Source organism: Eucyclogobius newberryi, unplaced genomic scaffold (assembly GCF_026437365.1).
Source record: "Eucyclogobius newberryi isolate DKJ021-1_F unplaced genomic scaffold, fEucNew1.0.hap1 SCAF_322, whole genome shotgun sequence".
In the NCBI taxonomy this organism is placed as follows: Eukaryota; Metazoa; Chordata; class Actinopteri; order Gobiiformes; family Gobiidae; genus Eucyclogobius; species Eucyclogobius newberryi.
In genome coordinates, this window is record NW_027315971.1 from 65,306 (window position 1) to 87,293 (window position 21,988).

At 40.0% G+C, this 21,988-nt stretch overlaps 1 protein-coding gene across 1 annotated transcript; it reads right to left on the reverse strand.

The window, feature by feature from the left end:
- Nucleotides 1-221: 221 nt before the first annotated feature.
- On the reverse strand, nt 222-21,668 carry LOC140375540 (metabotropic glutamate receptor 4-like). Its single transcript, XM_072461849.1, has 3 exons — nt 20,728-21,668; nt 10,353-10,599; nt 222-586 (listed from the first exon to the last, which is right to left on the reverse strand). The coding sequence occupies exons 1-3, from the start codon at nt 21,652-21,654 to the stop codon at nt 543-545; spliced, it is 1,218 nt and encodes a 405-aa protein (XP_072317950.1). The 5' UTR covers nt 21,655-21,668; the 3' UTR covers nt 222-542.
- Between the last annotated feature and the right edge of the window lie 320 nt (nt 21,669-21,988).

Genomic DNA, 21,988 nt, shown 5'->3' on the forward strand with positions numbered 1-21,988 from the left:
GCATGCTCAAATCAGCAGAGACCATTTTAAGAGGCAAAGTCCAAGGAATCCCCAAAGAGGGACAGTTTCTTGCATTGCGATGATCACTGATTCCAGCCACATAAATCTCTTTCATAAATCCATGGATATATATATATATATATATATATATATATATATATATATATATATATATATATATATATATATATATATATATATATATATATATTTTTTTTTTCATTTTTTTTTGTCATACTCTCCTTGATGATATCCTGAAGGAACATTGAGAACACCTGATGCTTTGATTGATAATCAGTTTGTCCATGTGTTCAAGACCGAGAGCACATTGTAAACGATCCAATATAGTAAGGCCTCTGCCATGCAACTCTTCTTCATTCTGTCAGTATCGTTGTGTTTGTGACGCAGACAGTAGATGAAACCTTACAATTATTAGCACTTTCTTTTCTCTCAGACACAATAACAGCCACATCTTTTGTGATCCTTTCATTTGTTTGTAAGTGATATTTTCGCGTGGACACTAACTGGAGATGCGCTGTCCTTTAGATCGCATGGTTGCTGTAGCTGATGTAGGTTTGCTTCGTGGCTGTGGAAAAAAAGAGGGGGAAAAAGAAAAGATTATTGCTGTTGCGTGTTGTTGTGATTTCACACATTCAAAGGTGAGAGACAATGTTGTTTATTTTAAGGCGTACATGTGCAGAGTCTTTCAAATGTCAGGTGCTACTTACACTGTGATCAAGTGACTTAAGACTGTTCTCTAGTCTTAACATCAGTAACATCAGCTATTGTTGCTGAATTGTATTTAGTTTGACAGGTTTTCTTTGCCACACTGTAAACAAAATAAACTACATTACTTGTCCATATCCTTAACGTAATGTTTAAATAAACTAGAGGAACGTCCCTTAAATTTTGTGTTTTGGCAAATTAAAATGTATGAACTTGATTTGAGTTTGTTGTAATAAATGATCTGCAAAATCCTCAATAATAAACTTTTATTCTGACTTAAACCACTGGAGTAAAACACCCTAAATCTGTTTCAATCACATACCATTTGTGCATTCACACTTGCAGAACATCACATTTGACATAGTAAAAGGTTCAAAGGTAGTCATCTGGACAATGTTTTACAAATCAAGACGTATAAACTTCAAATAGTCATTTTCAGACTACTACATTTGAAATGAGTTATGATATCAACTTGTTTCTAAAAAAAAAGAAAAAGAAAAAGAAATAGGAATTAAAGCCGCAAGCGGCATCCAACGGCCCTCGCGGGCCGCCGGCCTTCCGACTCTGCGCTTTTGACTTGATAAAGATGGCGCCCTTATTGTGTGTTGAATAAAAAAAGAACTTGACAGACGGCGACACATTGGACATGGCCAATCCAGTGCAAATGAACACAAGTGTCAGTCAAATTTGCTGCGCCGCCGCACAGAGACCGTAGCACTTCGAATAAAAATATGGATAACTTTTGATGCCGCGCTTGTGTAGATAATTTTTCCCAAAGTAAAGCTTGATCGAGCTATTGCCCACGGAGGAGTTTGTTAAAGTGTGAAGCGTAAATGTGAACATTTCAAGGATTTGGCGTTTTTCCCATTTGTGACAGTATATTTGCAGCTCCACGGCACAGAGACCGTACCACTTAAAATCAAAATATGGATAACTTTTGATGCCCCGTTTGTGTAGATGATTTTCCCCAAATATGAGCTTGATCGGGCAATCGGCCTAGGAGGAGTTCGTTAAAGTGTGAAGCGTAAAAATGTGGTGATTTTAGAGATTTCGCTGTTTTCCCATTTCTGACATATATTTGCGGGTCCGCCACACAGAGACCGTAGCACTTAGAATCAAAATATGGGTAAGTTTTGATGCCCCGCTTGTGTAGATGATATTCTCCAAATATGAACTTGATCGGACAATCGCCCTAGGAGGAGTTTGTTAAAGTGTGAAGCGTAAAAATGTGGTGATTTGAGCGATTCTACGATTTTCCCATAAGGATAACATGGGATGTTTCTGTCAACGCTACGGTTACGCCGTACAAAATATGACTTTGGCTCTCATACTTGTATGATCAGGATGGCAAATTAGAATTTCGTTCAAAATATCATGTCATTTGGAAAAACTCTATTGTTTATAGGCCACTCTGAAGGCCAAATAGTCAGAATTCTGGGAAACGTTTGCGGCTCCGTCGCACAAAGACCGTAAAAGTTATCCTTAAAATTTGGATAACTTTAGATACACCACTTGTCTAGAGGACGTACACCGATTTTGAGGTTGGTGGGCAAAACGCACTAGGAGGACTTCGTTAAAGTGTAAAACATAAAAATGTGGTAATTTGAGAGATTTTGTGGTTTTCCCATAGGGATAACATGGGAGGTTTCTGTCATCGCTACGACTACGGCGTAAAAATTTAGGCATTTTTGTGATTGGCTTTTGTGATCGGGACGGCAAAATAGAATTTTGGGTAAAGTTTAGACAATTTTGGTAAAACTAATTTTTGACCTTCAATGTTAATTTAAAGGTCACTCTGTAGGGGGCGCTATCACTGCCATTTCAATTTTGTCAGCCTAAACTGGTCCAAACTAGAAAGTTTAACAACTGATTCAAATTTGGTCCTAATCGGACTGGTTTTGATCAAATGGGAGCAATTTTTAGACCTGCAATATTCCAAAATAAGTTGTCCAACTTTGCGGCTGCGCCGCACACAGACCGTAAAAGGTATCTCAAAAAATTGAATAACTTTAGATGCCCCACTTGTCCAGAGGACGTACGCCGATTTTGAAGTCGGTGGGCAAAACGCCCTAGGAGGAGTTCGTCAAAGTTTGACGTAAACAAAATGGCTAACTCAGCTTGTTTTCATTTTCAAAGGAAGATGGCGGCCATAGGGTAAGTTTGGGGGCGTGGCCACAATGATTTTTTTTGTTTATCCTCACGAGAAGAATGCGTGTCCCGAATTTCGTAGCTTTACGCCAAAGTTGACCTCGGGGCGTCTCCCATAGGCGCAATGTATTTTGACTTTTGTCGGTGGCGCTGTCGCGCCATTTTTTAACGAAAAAAAAAATGGCCCAGAAAAAATAAAATTTTTCGCCGATTCTGAATTTTGGGCAAAGTTTGGTGAGTTTTTGAGCATGTTCAGGGGGTCAAATTAGAGATCAAAGCGCTGAAGAAGAACAAGAAAAATAATAATAATAATAATAATAATAATATTTTTAGCAAAAACAATATAGCCGTTTTTACTATAACAACAAATGATACATCGTTTGAAAGCTCTAAGCCTTCCCGATGCCGCCATGGGGTGGAATCATCATTACGAGCGCTTACGCGCTCGTCACTCCCTATTCCGTCGGGATGCCCCGCCCACTCCCCATAGACTTCCATTGATTTGAGCAGATACAAGCATGGCCCATGCCTGCGGCATGGATTCTCGCGTACGGGACGATGCCAGGAGGGTTTTTGGAGGAATGCAGCGCTTCGCGCTGCTGTTGTCAACAATTAGTGAATGGGCTACGCCCATTCACTAATTGTTGACTATTTCTGTCATAGCAGGAGTAAGTATGCATGATCCATGCCTTCGGCATGGGCTAGTTCACTGTACTTGCCAGGGGCGACGGGGTACCAAACATGCGGGCTGCGCCCGCATGTTTGGTCAGACAGTTGCAACGCTGCCTTCGGCAGCGTTGCGGGAGCAATAGGCCCTCCCCCTGCTGGGGCTCGGGCCTAATTAATTCAGACTAAATAGACCAGTCTGAATAGACCAGGACTAAACCAGGATTAGAACAGCACCAAACGATGTCTACATAAGAACTAACTTAAACCAAACCAGAACCTGATCCAAACAAGTGTAAAAGCTATACCCTAAAATGCCTCTAACAAAAATGTGCTGCTTCTTCACAATAAGTGGCCATTTGTTTAGTCCTGTTTCAGCTTGGATGTAGTTTCATAATGGTTCCTTTTAGTTTTCTTGAAGCACTTTCATATTCTAATCACACCTATGTGATCGTGCACCAACCAAATCTATTTTATCACCGTTGCTCCCCTTCCCCCTGCCTTTTATTGCCAATAGGGAGCACCCTGGGCCTTCGCTGTTAGCCCCACCACCCACACAGGCCTCCCTCAGCCATCAGACCTTAGCTTTTCCCCCTGTCTCTGCAGACTGTGTGTTAAGTGATTCACTGAGGTGGAGCAGATAAACTTGACATATCTCCACCACATCTCCACTCTTGGTGGCGGAGCTTGCCCAGACAGGATTTTTTCAATTTCATCAAAACTTAAATCCACACTGCCGGTGACAATGACAAATTATGCCCATTCAAATCTCTGTGCACAGTAAAAGTTAAGCTCTATCAGGAAAGATTGCTGTTGCCAATCAATTCTAGGACTATCTCTGGCTGTAACAAAAGACACAAAAGAAACCATTGCAAAAAAAAAAACCTAATGTTAGATTGAATGTTCCCATGTTGTTGCAGCACATTGTCACAGAAACTTTGTCACAGACATAGTTTTGATTTGGTTTTCAGGTTAAAGGTGCAGCACTTGTGGCGATGCTATTGCTTTGCCTGGGATGTAAAGCTTATCTCCATGGAAACAAGCACCTGAAAAATACAGATCACATCCGTTGAGAGGTGACCCCATTCACAGTAAGAATTCAATGTGTTTTAAGCAACATAAAACACCGGCAATTGAATACATGCAAGGTAGATCATTTTAATCCCAAACATGAAATAAATATAACATGTGTATAATTAATCATGAAGGCGTTACTCAACACAAAAATCCACTTGTTTTTTAAGCCACGATTCTACTTATCTGTCAAAGAGATGATGGGAATCGGAAAAACACCAGAATAATCCCAGTGAGTCATAGTGTGATGACGATCATGGTTGTTTACTACAGCGCAGCACATTTGAGGTATTGATCGCAGAGCTGGTCTATGGAAGAAGAGGATAAACAAAGACCATATGCTTCATAACGAGACCTCTCTTTTTTGTGAATTGTAAGATTAAAAGTACTTTCCTCTAGATGGGATCAATAGAAAAGGATTATCTAGACAGCAGGGGGTGAGATTTGCAAAAGTTGTCTCATTCAGAAAGACTTACTGTGAATGAGTGAGTACTGAGTAAGTCTGAGTGGACGGAGGAACAGACAGTTACTAGAGGCGTTTAAAGGCCCAGATACGGAAGTGGGGAAATATGAGTACTTCCACATTGCAGGCATAGTAATGATAGAAATATGAATTTGAGTCTAGGATCAATATCTTTCTCTGTGTCTAAACCAACATTGATGTCAGTGAAGATATTGTTTCCTATAAACCCAATCATCAACACACTGTGATACAGATGTCCAGACACACTTGCTTTTAACTGACCCTGTAAACTGCTTTATTTTCTTCTTTTTAATTTTGTTTTTTGCTGAATTAAGCACAGACTCCGTGCTGAGTGAGAACCAAACGATTGAATTAACTAGAAAACAGTGTTTATGACAAATGTGTTTTCTTCCCACTTTAGCCTTGATGCTTTACCAACATCAATACCAATCTTCTGCTCTTTCCATGAGTTTCAATTGAGACAAGGGTGCATTGTGAATTCACCACCCACCAGTTTTGTGACAACGGTAATTCATTCTTTCTTGCCTCTAATGCCACCTCCATCTTTTCAATTGTAAACCCACTAATACATTTTACATAGATGCAACACTCACTCCTGTTCGCTTCTGTAAATTAACGGCTGGGGGAAATTTGCTCAAATCAATGATGCGTTAAATAAGATGGTACACCGCTTAATAGTTAGCTATATTTTACTCTGCTACGAGTCTAACATTCGTTTTTCAGATGCCCAAACATGGATATTGGAGCTGCAAAAGGCTCTCAAAAGTGTCTTGTGAATACTGGCTTAAAAGCGACCAATACCAAAACATTAAACAACAATTCAATTTAAGTATAGTATGTATGATCCAAGTAGAAAATAAATAAATATTATTGTCTACTTTGCTTTGGCATATTCCATAGACTGGCTGAAGTCAATTAGGCAAAGTGAAGTATCTCTGATCTCAGTAGTATTTCCTGAAATGCAAATGAACACGAACACACTAAATGTTTATTTTGTTTCATTGCATAGCATTTAATGTGATAATGAATGTGCTAGTGTGTTACTTAGTTTGGTGAGAAAGAAATGTTTTCACAGGCAAAACAATTTCATGTGGAATATATATATATATGATCTACTGCCCCAGGAGACTTTAATAGGCTATTGGTTTAGGTTCTCTGCCTCATGGACTACTATATAGTCTACACTGGACTACTATATAGTCTACACTGGACTACTACATAGTCTACACTGGACTACTATATAGTCTACACTGGACTACTATATAGTCTACACTGGACTACTATATAGTCTACACTGGACTACTATAGTCTACACTGGACTACTATAGTCTACACTGGACTACTATATAGTCTACACTGGACTACTATATAGTCTACACTGGACTACTATATAGTCTACACTGGACTACTATAGTCTACACTGGACTACTATATAGTCTACACTGGACTACTATAGTCTACACTGGACTACTATAGTCTACACTGGACTACTATATAGTCTACACTGGACTACTATAGTCTACACTGGACTACTATATAGTCTACACTGGACTACTATAGTCTACACTGGACTACTATAGTCTACACTGGACTACTATATAGTCTACACTGGACTACTATATAGTCTACACTGGACTACTATAGTCTACACTGGACTACTATATAGTCTACACTGGACTACTATAGTCTACACTGGACTACTATAGTCTACACTGGACTACTTTATAGTCTACACTGGACTACTATAGTCTACACTGGACTACTATATAGTCTACACTGGACTACTATATAGTCTACACTGGACTACTATAGTCTACACTGGACTACTATAGTCTACACTGGACTACTATATAGTCCACACTGGACTACTATATAGTCTACACTGGACTACTATAGTCTACACTGGACTACTATAGTCTACACTGGACTACTATATAGTCTACACTGGACTACTATAGTCTACACTGGACTACTATAGTCTACACTGGACTACTATATAGTCTACACTGGACTACTATATAGTCTACACTGGACTACTATAGTCTACACTGGACTACTATATAGTCTACACTGGACTACTATATAGTCTACACTGAACTACTATATAGTCTACACTGGACTACTATATAGTCCACACTGGACTACTATATAGTCTACACTGGACTACTATATAGTCCACACTGGACTACTATATAGTCTACACTGGACTACTATATAGTCTACACTGGACTACTATATAGTCTACACTGAACTACTATATAGTCTACACTGGACTACTATATAGTCCACACTGGACTACTATATAGTCTACACTGGACTACTATATAGTCTACACTGGACTACTATATAGTCTACACTGAACTACTATATAGTCTACACTGGACTACTATAGTCTACACTGGACTACTATATAGTCTACACTGGACTACTATAGTCTACACTGGACTACTATAGTCTACACTGGACTACTATAGTCTACACTGGACTACTATATAGTCTACACTGGACTACTATATAGTCTACACTGGACTACTATATAGTCGCCACTGGACTACTATAGTCTACACTGGACTACTATATAGTCTACACTGGACTACTATAGTCTACACTGGACTACTATATAGTCTACACTGGACTACTATAGTCTACACTGGACTACTATATAGTCTACACTGGACTACTATATAGTCTACACTGGACTACTATAGTCTACACTGGACTACTATAGTCTACACTGGACTACTATATAGTCTACACTGGACTACTATATAGTCTACACTGGACTACTATATAGTCTACACTGGACTACTATATAGTCTACACTGGACTACTATAGTCTACACTGGACTACTATATAGTCTACACTGGACTACTATATAGTCTACACTGGACTACTATACGGTGTACATGGACTACTATATGGTCTACACTGGACTACTATATAGTCTACACTGGACTACTATAGTCTACACTGGACTACTATAGTCTACACTGGACTACTATATAGTCTACACTGGACTACTATAGTCTACACTGGACTACTATATAGTCTACACTGGACTACTATATAGTCTACACTGGACTACTATAGTCTACACTGGACTACTATATAGTCTACACTGGACTACTATAGTCTACACTGGACTACTATAGTCTACACTGGACTACTATATAGTCTACACTGGACTACTTTATAGTCTACACTGGACTACTATAGTCTACACTGGACTACTATATAGTCTACACTGGACTACTATATAGTCTACACTGGACTACTATAGTCTACACTGGACTACTATAGTCTACACTGGACTACTATATAGTCCACACTGGACTACTATATAGTCTACACTGGACTACTATAGTCTACACTGGACTACTATAGTCTACACTGGACTACTATATAGTCTACACTGGACTACTATAGTCTACACTGGACTACTATAGTCTACACTGGACTACTATATAGTCTACACTGGACTACTATATAGTCTACACTGGACTACTATAGTCTACACTGGACTACTATATAGTCTACACTGGACTACTATATAGTCTACACTGAACTACTATATAGTCTACACTGGACTACTATATAGTCCACACTGGACTACTAGGACTACTATATAGTCCACACTGGACTACTATATAGTCTACACTGGACTACTATATAGTCTACACTGAACTACTATATAGTCTACACTGGACTACTATAGTCTACACTGGACTACTATAGTCTACACTGGACTACTATAGTCTACACTGGACTACTATAGTCTACACTGGACTACTATATAGTCTACACTGGACTACTATATAGTCAACACTGGACTACTATATAGTCTACACTGGACTACTATAGTCTACACTGGACTACTATATAGTCTACACTGGACTAATATAGTCTACACTGGACTACTATAGTCTACACTGGACTACTATAGTCTACACTGGACTACTATATAGTCTACACTGGACTACTATATAGTCTACATTGGACTAATATAGTCTACACTGGACTACTATAGTCTACACTGGACTACTATATAGTCTACACTGGACTACTATATAGTCTACACTGGACTACTATATAGTCTACACTGGACTACTATATAGTCTGCACTGGACTACTATAGTCTACACTGGACTACTATATAGTCTACACTGGACTACTATATAGTCTACACTGGACTACTATATAGTCGCCACTGGACTACTATAGTCTACACTGGACTACTATATAGTCTACACTGGACTACTATAGTCTACACTGGACTACTATATAGTCTACACTGGACTACTATAGTCTACACTGGACTACTATATAGTCTACACTGGACTACTATAGTCTACACTGGACTACTATAGTCTACACTGGACTACTATAGTCTACACTGGACTACTATATAGTCTACACTGGACTACTATATAGTCTACACTGGACTACTATATAGTCTACACTGGACTACTATATAGTCTACACTGGACTACTATAGTCTACACTGGACTACTATATAGTCTACACTGGACTACTATATAGTCTACACTGGACTACTATACGGTGTACATGGACTACTATATGGTCTACACTGGACTACTATATAGTCTACACTGGACTACTATAGTCTACACTGGACTACTATAGTCTACACTGAACTACTATATAGTCTACACTGGACTACTATATAGTCTACACTGGACTACCATAGTCTACATTGGACTACTATATAGTCTACACTGGACTACTATAGTCTACACTGGACTACTATAGTCTACACTGAACTACTATATAGTCTACACTGGACTACTATAGTCTACACTGGACTACTATATAGTCTACACTGGACTACTATATAGTCTACACTGGACTACTATATGGTGTACATGGAGTACTATATGGTCTACACTGGACGACTATACGGTGTACATGGAGTACTATACGGTGTACATGGAGTACTATACGGTGTACATGGACTACTATACGGTGTACATTGACTACTATACGGTGTACATGGAGTACTATACGGTGTACATGGAGTACTATACGGTGTACATGGAGTACTATACGGTGTACATGGAGTACTATACGGTGTACATGGACTATTATAAAATATAGAAAATAATCCTCCAAAAGATAAACACTGAAAAGACATAATTTAGCTGTGGATGCTTATATTCCACCTCTGTGTTATGCACTTTCAAACAGGAACACTGATCTGAAGAAGATTTGTGGCCAGGAGTGCTGTGTACTTACATTGTGTTTCCAGGCTCTCGCACAGCTCGGTCTTTGCTTCCCCGTTGGGTCTGAGGCCGGCCTTGGGGTTGAACTTGTTGGACATAGTGGCGGCGGTGACAACAGCCTTCAGACTGCGCGTCCGCTTGGGAACGTTCTGCTCCGGGTGGAAGAGCACCACATACACCTTGGGCATGTAGAGCAATCCCAGCGACACAGAGGCACTGAGGCTCACCGAGATGGTCAGCGTGGTCGTCTGGATGCACAGCTGTGGGAAGGAAAAAGTCAAATGTGGTCATATTAAGATACCTACATTGTTCTTAGATTATTATTCTTATGTTGATTATGGACATCACAATCTCACTGGACAAGGTGCAGGTGCTTGAGTGTTTTCGTTTGAATTTAGTTTTCAACACCTGTTTGTAGGAAATCTAAAACACGCATACAAATACACAACGCATGTTAGTAATATACAAAATAATATGTAGATAATATGTTTAAAACAGTTTCTGCCTTTGTCAGTGTGAACATTTTTGGTGGAATCTTGCAATCAATTTAGTTTTCAAATAGTTTCTATTAGTTTAGAGCTCATCAATCATTCAAAAATAATGTTGGCAGAGAAAAAGGACTGCGCAAAAGTAGCTCTGCACATTGAGACAACACAGCTACCACCTCTTGTAGAAGCTCAATGTGTACAATGTATATGACCTTTCAGGGTTTTCTTCAGATTAGATAAAGAACAATTTTTTGTTCATATAGCGGTAAACAAAACATTGTGCTATGCAGCTAACAAACAAACAAACAAACATACATGAACAGTAGGCTCCTCCCCTCTGGAGCCAGTACTCCCTTGAAAAAGTTTTTAAAAGCTCAGTGGGACTTTCCTGATTAAATAAAGTTCAAAATCAAAGGTCAATTTTTTTTTTTAAAGCATCCACAATTTAAAAACAAAAACAAACTTTGTTGCTGTTATGTTATGTATTATAGAATGAGTAATACATTAAAACATATGTATAACCCACATTATTTTTCTGTATAGTGCAAGTGGCATCTGCTGTGTATCTTTCTAATTGGAGCAGCCATTGACCCGCGAGTTTGCCAAGCCGGAGTTAAGACTTCACTATTGAGGCCAATGTACAGTGTGATAAAGACATTTTTATATGGTATCTCATTTACAATTTGAGTGTAAGCCCGACCAACCAAAACCACCTTGCTTGTTTCATTTTCTGTTGTACTAGTTTTGGATTTGGATATAACATAGTCAATTATGTTGCAAGTCAATGGACCTTCATCTCTCATAAACAGACAGCCCCCAAAACACATACTTTGAAAAACACACACTAGTCTCCACAGATCTGGGGTTTTGTTTATAAAGAATTGCGTAGGAATTTTGCCTTGTGTAGGAAAGTGGCCACTAGAGGCTTGCGTGACGTTGTTGTTGATCTTTGAGCGCACTTGGTTTTATAGATAGAGATTTATAGATGAGCCAATAATCAGTGGGTTTGACCGAGACACGCAGGACAGAGCAATGGATAGATGCAGTAGCACGCAGTCACATCAAATTCTTTAATACAAATGAAAATACTAGTATATAATAATAGTGATTGCAACAAATCATCCATCTTAGTTTAATTAAATGACAGACTCAATTGTCTTTTACTAGCCTACACTTCCTGATAGGCTGTAGTCATAGATATAGTTGTAGTTTCAGACTTTTAGTACATTTAAATGCCAGTGGTATATTTGGCCCTGTTCATGCACATAGATATGTGGATGCAGCGGTCTGAATGATCAAAGGAGGGGTTGTGAGCGCACATGGAGACACATGGATGCCCTTCCTGAAAGTGCGAAAGCAGCAAGGGACAGATACGTGGATCAGCGGCTGAGGGAGAAACGCTTCTGCTACAGCAGAGACAAGCGCATGTAACACATGAAGCATATTAGACGCTCTGATTCTGCCAATACAACTGCTCTTTGTGTGGGAGTCATGCACATCCATCATGTACTCAGGGAGGGCTCTTAAGAGAAAGTTCTATTACTAAAAGATGAAGGGAATATTCTGGGTCCGACTGTTTGGGTCAGTTTAGACAGTGCACTGGCTTGGGTCAGGATGGATCATTTGAACTATTGATCTAAGCATGCGGCGCGTAAAGACAAATGTAATGTGATGGAACTGTGTCCTCCTGAGTTTTCTCTCAGGTCTGTTTCATAAACCCATTCACGAATCGAAATCCTCTCTGTGTTGGGCCAAAAAGGTCACCGCGCCCAGACTGACAGAGAGTGCATGAGTGCACACAGCTTTGTGTCATCTTATAAAATGTATTTGCTGATGAGTTCCTGCATCAGACACGTCCTCAAACTCTCTTCACTTTTACACTTCTCCATGAGTGCCATTTTGTCCCTGTGTCTCCAGACTTTGCACAGAGCGTATGGGAAGATCTCAGTTTGTACAGAGATAGGAAAAGTCCTGCACCTAGTGGACGTTTTATCGATCTTATGTATGGTGCAGAGGGTGGCCGTGACAGTACTGCATAATACATAAACAAGCTTTATAATGAGACCCTTGATCTGCAATTTAACCTGGTGGTTTCTCCTGCATTTCTCCACAGAGATAATATGTTTCGCGCTATACAGCAAAACATTCTAAACAAGCAATAACATCTTCATGGAACAAGGAGGTGGCCTTATACTTGACCAAAAATTATAAATAATGCACCATTAAATGTCTTTTTTCAAATCTATACTAAGTTTTGTCTAGCTTGAACTGTACACGGAATTGCTGAACCTGAATCACTGATGTGTTGTCAGTTGCATAGGAAACATGCCGACATTTAGAACACTTTACTCTAAATATGCCTCCCCTATAACAAGAGGTGCATTTGATCATTGTACCGGTAATATCTTTATGGTCAAATAACCAGACTTTTGGAGCATATTCTCACATTTCTTTCTCCAATTAAAAAGTGTTATACAAAATTACTGTGAGTGAGATTCTGTATTGTAGCAAAAGGCCTACAGACTAAAGTGCAAACTATTTAACAAATTCAGAAGACATGTATTTAATTCCGACACGACCCTGCAGTGACCCACTTGTTATTCCCCAATATTGTCTTTGCCTTGTGGCCATGTCTGTGTGCAGCCAGAGCGCGTCTCCTGTGGCAGAGCTGGCAGGAGAAAAGACTGTTGGGAGAGGGCAGGCAGTGGGACAGAGGGACAGATGTGGCATCATGAACCAGCTGTGGGGACTGTTAACCAGTGCTCTGCTCTGGGCGCTCTCTGCTGCCTCTGGGACACGCTCTCATCATATCAACAAAGGCTAAAGAAAGTCTACTGCCACTCAGTCAGAACACAATGTCCATTCATTCACAGCTTCTAGAAAAACACAACTTGATTGAACTTTTTTTTTGAAGCAAGCAGGGAAAAAATGTGACTGCTTGTATTGCCTCCTATAGTAATTTCTAGCGTCCATTAAAAAGGTCTTTAAAGAATTACAAGGGGTCAATTAAGGGATTGATTTAAACAACAAGTTGTTTTTGTTTGTTGGTCTGCCGCACAAAAAGGTGTAGAGATTGAGTTTGTGTCATCACATCTCAAGAGATTTTCAGTTAACCCAAAGTTCAAACCAATGGTAAATGGTCACAATTGTATACAGTGCAAGGCACTCAAGCTTGAATTATACTTCCTGCACGTAAATGAGATGCATGGAGGGCAATGAAGAATATGTTGGCCATATTTATAGTCGATTCCTCCCATTCACACACCAGTATACGAGGGTGAGGGTGAGGGTGAAGTTTCTTACCCAAGGACACAACAGCAGAATTCATCTGCTGGAGCTGGAATCCCACTACCAACCTATTGGTCAGTGGACCTGACCGCACAAACAAGAATGTTTGGTACTGTTTGATCTTTAGCTCTATGAATTATTTTAAATCTCTTGTATCTTAATCTGGAATTATTCTTTTTTCAACAGATTCAGTTGGAAATGTAAGATGATAAAGTACTTCTGCTACAAATATATATATCTCCTGAACCCTTCACTGCACACTTAAAACATCCAGCAAACGTTATTTTTGTGCTGTAAATTGTCTCAACATGACTAGTACAGTACATATACGCCATTATGTACTTGAACCTCGAACATGTCTGAAACACTTCCTATTGATCTATTTAATCAATACAGGCGTGTCTGCAGACGCAGAAGATAACTAAACCAGGGCAGAAATAGATCCATCTCCGGTAGAGCCCTGTTTCCTCATTGCAGCCCTCCTGAGCACGTACACGCACATAAAAATACACACCATTAGTACATGTCATTAGATGGCCATTGCATGCTTGTGTAAATAACACAAAGAATCATAAAGCACTCCATGGTCTACATAAAGTTTAATCATAGATATAGAGTGTACAAATTAGCATTTCACTGCAAAGATCTGGAATAGTCTTCCTGAGGTTGTGAGAGGCCCTTACACCCTGGTGATGTTTAAATCTTAGCTCAAGACTGTTTTTTTTTAATATTTTGTTATACTTTTCACTAAATAAAATACATTTTAATGTGTTTTTATGCTTTTAGTGTTGTATTGTGATGTACAGGGTAGACCATAAGTTTCCATACGTAGGATTGGTCAGCCTGGTCCCGTGGAGTGGGCTCCCAGATCCCCAGATCCCTCCCCTCTTGATTTATACATTTGGGGGAACTTGAAGGCCATGGAGTATCAGCTAAAGACACGGGACAAAAAATCATCTCCAAGAACATCATTAACGCCATTACAAGCATGACTCCAACTGTGCTTAAGAAAGTTCATCAACAGTGGAAAACACATATTAAAGGCGGTATGGACGATTTTTCGGCGATTTGAGAACGCAGGCGGAAGTGCGCATGCGCACTCCCCGTGCGGACTGATACAACACACACGTGCGTTTGTTTATTAGCGCAACGGAGCGCAACGGAGCGCAACGGAGCGCAACGGAGCGCATCGCATCGCTCGTCTCCCGTAGTTTTCTGTCCACTTCTGCGTCAGCTCGAACTGTCTTTCTCCGTCTTCATTTTGCCCCCTTCACTGAGGGAACTATATTATGATAGATCCATGCGGTTAGGCACGCGGAAACGTGGGGACGAGCCTGACGCGGCTGCAGGTGAGCGGTAGGTGTGTTTTATGATTGATACGTGGCAGGACAAATGATTTATCCACGCCATGAGGAAATATGATAAAACATTCGTTGAAAAAAATCGTCCATACCACCTTTAATATGTGTATTAATATTGATTGTGGTAATCATGTAGAGCATATTATATAAATAAAAACTGTTGTCCAACATAACAATTTTTATTTTTCCAATGTATGGCCCACTCTGTATATTTTATTGTGGTTTGTGAGATGTTCAGAACCGCTAAACCAGCCGTCATTTTATGTGTTTGTTATATTGCACTGGTTTGTTTTAACGGCAATTATCTCACTGTGGTTTGGTTTGATTGATTGAGTGCATAAAGCATCTCAGCTGTTTATGTGTAAGATTCACATACATGTAAAAGTTCTTATAAGGTAAGTGAGACTGAAACATGTACAGTATTTAACTCTATTTAGCTATGGTTTATTACAGAAACTGTAACAATTGTGACTAAATTATGTACATGGACTAAAAGAAAATGCTATGAGAATAACCCTTTAATTGCAATCAAGTAACATTATTTCAAAGAAATAATAATAGTGCAGGCCTATGATAGGCGTGACGGGGTGATGCCATTTTCAAAATTAAGGTTACACATTATTAGTCATATTAAGTGTCAGTAGCAGTCAGGAAAGATTTACTTCAATATCAATGATGAAGTCAAGCTAGACATTGTACTTAACTGTTGTGAGCAAAGGTAAATCAACTGTAAGGTGAACATTATTGTACATTTTGTGTTCAAATGTGAAGGTTTAACAAATATCTTGGAGAGTTTGAGAACAATTTAATCTTTATTTTATAAGGTTTGTATTAGTAATTACATTGTAGGAACATACGCTGTGCAGTTTACATTCTGTTCTGCCTTTGTAAACTCTCCCGTAAAACCGATTTTTAGTAAATGCAGTCATCCAAACAAGACATGAGTTGAGTCGGCGTTATAATTTTCTATGATGTGCTGTATGGACATTTTAAGATCCAAGCAAAGAATCACTCGACAGGTAGACAGGTAGAGAGAGAGAGCAGCTTGTACAATGATGATCCTCTTCACCATACGTTTTGCACTCCTTTATCACTGCGACCATTTCTATCTGAAACGCTGATCAATGAATGAATTTATATAGTTTTTAATGAGACTCCACTTTTTTCTCATTGCTGAAAAATCAATGGCTCTGTTGAGGACATAAATTAAGTCGAGTTGAAGTTCTCCCAGTAATATGTTTAATGACCTTGACGTAGTTTTTGTCAGTACACTATTCTATAATTCTAGTTTAATCTGTGCGTCTGGAGAGTTTTAGTTGCAGAATGTAAATGATCATAGTAACTGCTCACAATTCCCATTTCACTGCGCTCTATGGGGACTTTTAAAACAGGCTCAGCATTGAAAGAGTCCACGATAATTGCCTTAATTAAGCTAATAAACAAACACGAGCCTGAGGAGATACAACAATGCTCTCTTATGGGACAGTGTCATTTATTAAGTTCACAACCTTTTGGCCTTGATTAGCTTCTGTGCTTCTTCACACATTACTAGAGCACCCAAGGGTCAAGTGCTGGGCCCTGAGGTGGTGCAGCGCTGTAGGTTTAATGAATGCAACAACTGTTCTCAAAAGTCCAATGTTGCATTTGCTCCCTTTGTGGCGCAGCATCAATCTTCATTATGCATCATTGAGCCCGTGGGAGGCCATTTTGAATAATGTTGTTTGTCTATAGGACATGTGGAAATGGCTGTGTAATTGAAATAGACCTTAAATGCAAGTGTTGCTGAGGCTTGAGTTCACTATAGAGGTGTTTACAGATACATAGAACATTTTAGTTCATTCCCATTTTAGTGTTGGTCCATGCACTATACAATAAAAATTATCCTTGTCCCTGAACTGACTTTGGTATAGCATATCTTTGTCCTGCTCCATAATTTAAAACTACCGTACCCATGTTCTAGTCTTTTTTTTAGACTTGATTTAGTCTTATTTTAAACCATGTCCCCAATCATAACTTATAATTTGGGTTTAGAGCTGGTGGTACTTGGAAAGCCAAATAATACCTTAAGATAAGATAAGATATTCCTTTATTGTCCACACATGGGGAAATTTCATTGTTGCAACACAGGTAGATACAGAGGAAAATGACAGATAACTTATAGGAAGTTTAAAAAAACACTCTTAATAGAAGAACTCTGATAAACAAAACTCTTATAAACAAAAACTCCTATAGACAAAACCTCTCATTTCCTAATAAGGAATGGAGGGGAAAAATAAAGATAAAACAAAATTATAATAATAAAATAAAATAAAAACAGCTAGCGTAAGACAAGATAGTGGTACTTGTTATGAAGCTTTAACTACAACTGCTTCAACTGAAATGTCAGGCTACATATGACATCACAATGCACAGATTTGTTTTCCTTCTGCAACTGGAAAGATGCTCTTGGTTTGTCAGCAACATGGGTAAATTGTGCGTAACAGTTAGCCCTCCTCAGCAGCTCCAGTGCCACATCCGCTCTTCTGTTTGAACTTAGTGATCTTAGTTTTGTTTTTCCTGGACTTTAGTGTCACTACAGCACTTTGCTCGTTGTGGGGTGAGCCGTGCCAATCCTCTGATGGAGACTTCATGGCGAAATAAATGACACCACTCAGCTCATCAGCCCATTCATGCATTCGAATAGTAGCACGGAGGCCTTTGTGGGGCCTGATTGAATTTGAACCAAGCCTGTTGTTGCACTAGGCTCATTTCTGTGCTCTATTGTCCGCCATCCTGTCTCCACGTTCCCTTTGACAGCCTCTGATGCAGACCGTTTCTACAGGTGCCACATCCATAACGCACTAGAGATAGTCCAGATGCCCCAGTTTGAGCAATCCATGAGCGCACCCGGGTTATCTGTCATGCATTTACCCGGCTACACATGACTAACAATGATGACGCATGGACCTTGCGATAAACTGTTGATAAATGAATACACGATTAGATAGATAGTGTAGGTTTAATGGCTGCCAGCGTAGGCCAGGAGCCAGTACAGAAGGCCACTTGTCATGTACAGTAGGATAGTTATGGGGTGGTATTGGCTTTAAATAAGAACACTGTTTATGGAATAGCTCAGGAGAAGCTATCGCTGCTGTTTACGAGAATATGTAGAATGAATAATGTATTATGCAAGGACAGCAAAATGAATGTCCAAAATACTGAGAACAAGTATAGAAGATAATAGTATAGTTTTAGGTCGCAATTAATAGCACAATAAAACATTGGTAATATTTCACAGTCCTTGATCCTTGATGTAATACTGTATTATCAAGAAATGACTAACCATGTTCCTGTTCCTGGTCATTTACAGTCTTTATGCTGGGTTAAGGTTAGAATTGGGGTCAAGATTAATCACATCTCCAAGGACAGACGCGTAATTTTATCATGATTATTATAATTACACTTACACTTGCCAGCTGATTATCGGGCAAGTTCTGTGCTAAAAAGTATAGTGCAACTACAAAACCACTGCATTATCTCTTCTTGTCTATGCGAGTCTATGAATTAACTTGTACATGGTTTACAGCTATGTTCTGGCAATAGCTCAAGGCACACAATGAAACCACATTGTTCAGTGTGGGGCCATTGTGTTCTGAAAAGGACTTTATAATGTGATAAGTTCAAAGAAAATCGGCAGACTGATTCTGGATGTTTCTTTAAGTTCAATGGCCTTCAGACGCATTAGAACAGGTGTGTCTAATAAAGTGGCCATCTGGTGTAATTGTGGCGTTAATGCTGTGTGGCTGGAATAGAATAGCTCTCACCTTTGTACTGCTAATGTTATGAGATGAGATGTGGAAATGGAAAAGCCAGAGAGACCATTTTAAGGATCTTTTTCTCTTCTCTACTTTGCCATTCAGTGCCATGCCGGCTAATGGATTACTTCATCCTCCAAAAAGCAGCTCAATCTGTGTGTGTGTGATTGTGTAGTTCTCTTTCATCTTCGGAGAGAGTACATGGAGTGATTAAACAAAGAACTCTAATGCTAGATGTGCAATCGTCTTGAGAAAATAATGGGAATTTGGACCCTTGTATTTTGTGTCTTCCATCTTGTAGAGTGGAACATTTTGAATCAATATGGGAATGTCAAAATTGATAATGCAACGGGCTCTGATCAACTTGTCAATTACAGTAGATGAAATGAATAGTATAGAATTAGACATTGCATTGCTGAATATAAATGACAGTTATTGTTGAGCCACTTCCATTTACAGATCTTGTGATGCTTTATGGTAAAAATCTATTTAGGTGATGGTGTAAAATGATGCACATCCAGCTACCCAGGATGTTTTATCCATAAAGGTAACAATCAGGGCCAGTTTTTGAGGCCAACATTTTTGATGAATTGTTTGGTTGACTCCCTAAGCGAAGCAGGTAAGGATTAATTTGTTGCATCTGTCAGATTCACACTGGCACAGCTTGATAATGCCAATGCCAGAATAAGGCTTTCCTCACCACTGTCCTCCCGTGAGTCTCTTTTGTTACACAGCCAAAACCCTCTCTCGGCCGGATCTACCCAATTGTACTTTGTCATTGTTGTAGCCTTTTGGCCCGGGACAGCAGCGCCTGCTCTGATTGTGTGTTTGAAGCTCTGCCTACATTTGTGAGTCCCTTTTGGACAGCCCTTGATCTGCTTCCTCCCATCCCTCCCATCCCTCCCACTGGACTCTCTCCAGGTCTGTGGTTCAGGAGGTCGGCACATTGATTTGACATGGGAATACGAGCGTGAGTCTGTGTTTGGGTAAACACTTCATTGGCCACTAATGCTTTGTGGCATACAACTGTCACATACATGTGAGTCATGGGCTACACGCTGCCTGCACTTCTATCATAGGATGCGCTTCAAAACTCACAGATGATGTATAAGAAAGAGCTTCTCTCAAGACAATGCCTTCATTTTGTTCGGATGAAAAACTGTCTTTATCTTGATTTTTAAACCACTTGTCAAACACACGTCTTAAAATCAGAGTGATAATAGATAAAAAATATGCATTTGTATGAATACGTTTCATAGTTTCATAAGCACATGTGCATTTGTGACAGTTCTTTCCAATTATATTTGAATATAATGCCAGAATGTCAAATCAGATACCTTTAATCTCACAGATGGGTCTGTTGTTAGTGTTTGCTATTTCCTGTTTTATACTTCAAGAAGTTAAAGTGAAGTGGTCTGCATTTATGTCTTTTCTCATGCTAATAGTATGCGTCTTACCTTTTCTGTGGACTGTGATGTGCCAAAGAAGATGGGGATGAATGCCAGCCAGATGATGCAGGTGGTGTACATGGTGAAACCAATAGGCTTGGCCTCATTGAAGGTCTCTGGCACCCCTCTGGTTTTAATGGCGTAGACTGTACAAGTGACCATGAGCAGCATGCTGTAGCCCAGCAGGCAGATGAGAGACAGGTCTGAGATGTCACACTTCAGCACTCCGCGGGCCATCGTTGGGTTGGACGTCCGCTGGTCCTCATAATCAATGATGGCCTTAGAGGGATCCATTGCAAACCAGATACACACCCCGATCAGCTGCACTGAGGCCAGTGTGAAGGTAATAACCAGCTGAGAGGCTGGCGAGATGAACCGGGGGGCACTCACCGACATAGTGCCCTGTTCAAAGATGCGGTAAATGCGATTGGTTTTAGTGAGCAGTGCTGCGTAACTAATACTCATGCCCAGGCCCAAGAAGATTCTCCTCAGAGAGCAGATTCCGACGTCCGGAGAGGAAATCATGAGGAAGGTGGTGGCATAACAAAGAAAGATGCCAGTTAGCAGCACATAGCTCAGCTCTCGACCCGATGCTTTCACAATGGGAGTGTCGTTGTAGCGTATGAACGTGGCTACCACAAACAATGTTGCCATGATGCCCACCACAGCGATGAGCACAGGGATGACTGCCCACGGGGAGCTCCACTCCAGCTTCACAATGGGGATTGGGACGCAGCCTGTGTGGTTCTCATTGGGCCTCAAATCAAAGCGGCACATTTTACAAGTGTAGGTGTCCGCCTGGTACTGATAGCCATCACAGCGCTCACAGTGCCAACAACAAGGAATGCCCTTCACAATCTTCTTGCGCTCCCCGGCTTGACAAGCCTGGCTGCAGATAGAGGTGGGGATCTGACGGAGTCCACCTGGCCAATGCATGGTGCGAATCTGTAGAGGCAATCACACATACAGGAATGAGCTGGGATTTAGAGACAAACTGATATGAACCGATTTAAGCTGTCCGTAGCAGAGGAACAATGGCGATGCTTATTGATCCCTGAGGATATACTATACCTCAGAAGCTCAAGGACAGACTATAAGACTGATACTTTTTGTTTGGAGGTGAAATGGACCTATGGACTCTAAGAATCTGTATGCTCTGGTGGTGCCTGAATGCTGTGGGGGGGCAAACTTTGGGTCAAACCAAGCTTTCCAGTTAAGATTAAAGAATATCCCACCCAAAGGTCAAAACATGTGAAGGGCAAGTGAAAAG

Bases quoted from the DNA above. Each gene is read 5' to 3' on its own strand.
- LOC140375540 (XM_072461849.1), bottom strand. From the start codon at position 21,654: ATGCATTGGCCAGGTGGACTCCGTCAGATCCCCACCTCTATCTGCAGC. The intron at 10,600-20,727 runs GTAAGACGCATA...TCCTTCCCACAG, and splicing joins CATCACAGTCCACAGAAAAG to CTGTGCATCCAGACGACCAC. The intron at 587-10,352 runs GTAAGTACACAG...TTTTTTCCACAG, and splicing joins CGAGAGCCTGGAAACACAAT to CCACGAAGCAAACCTACATC.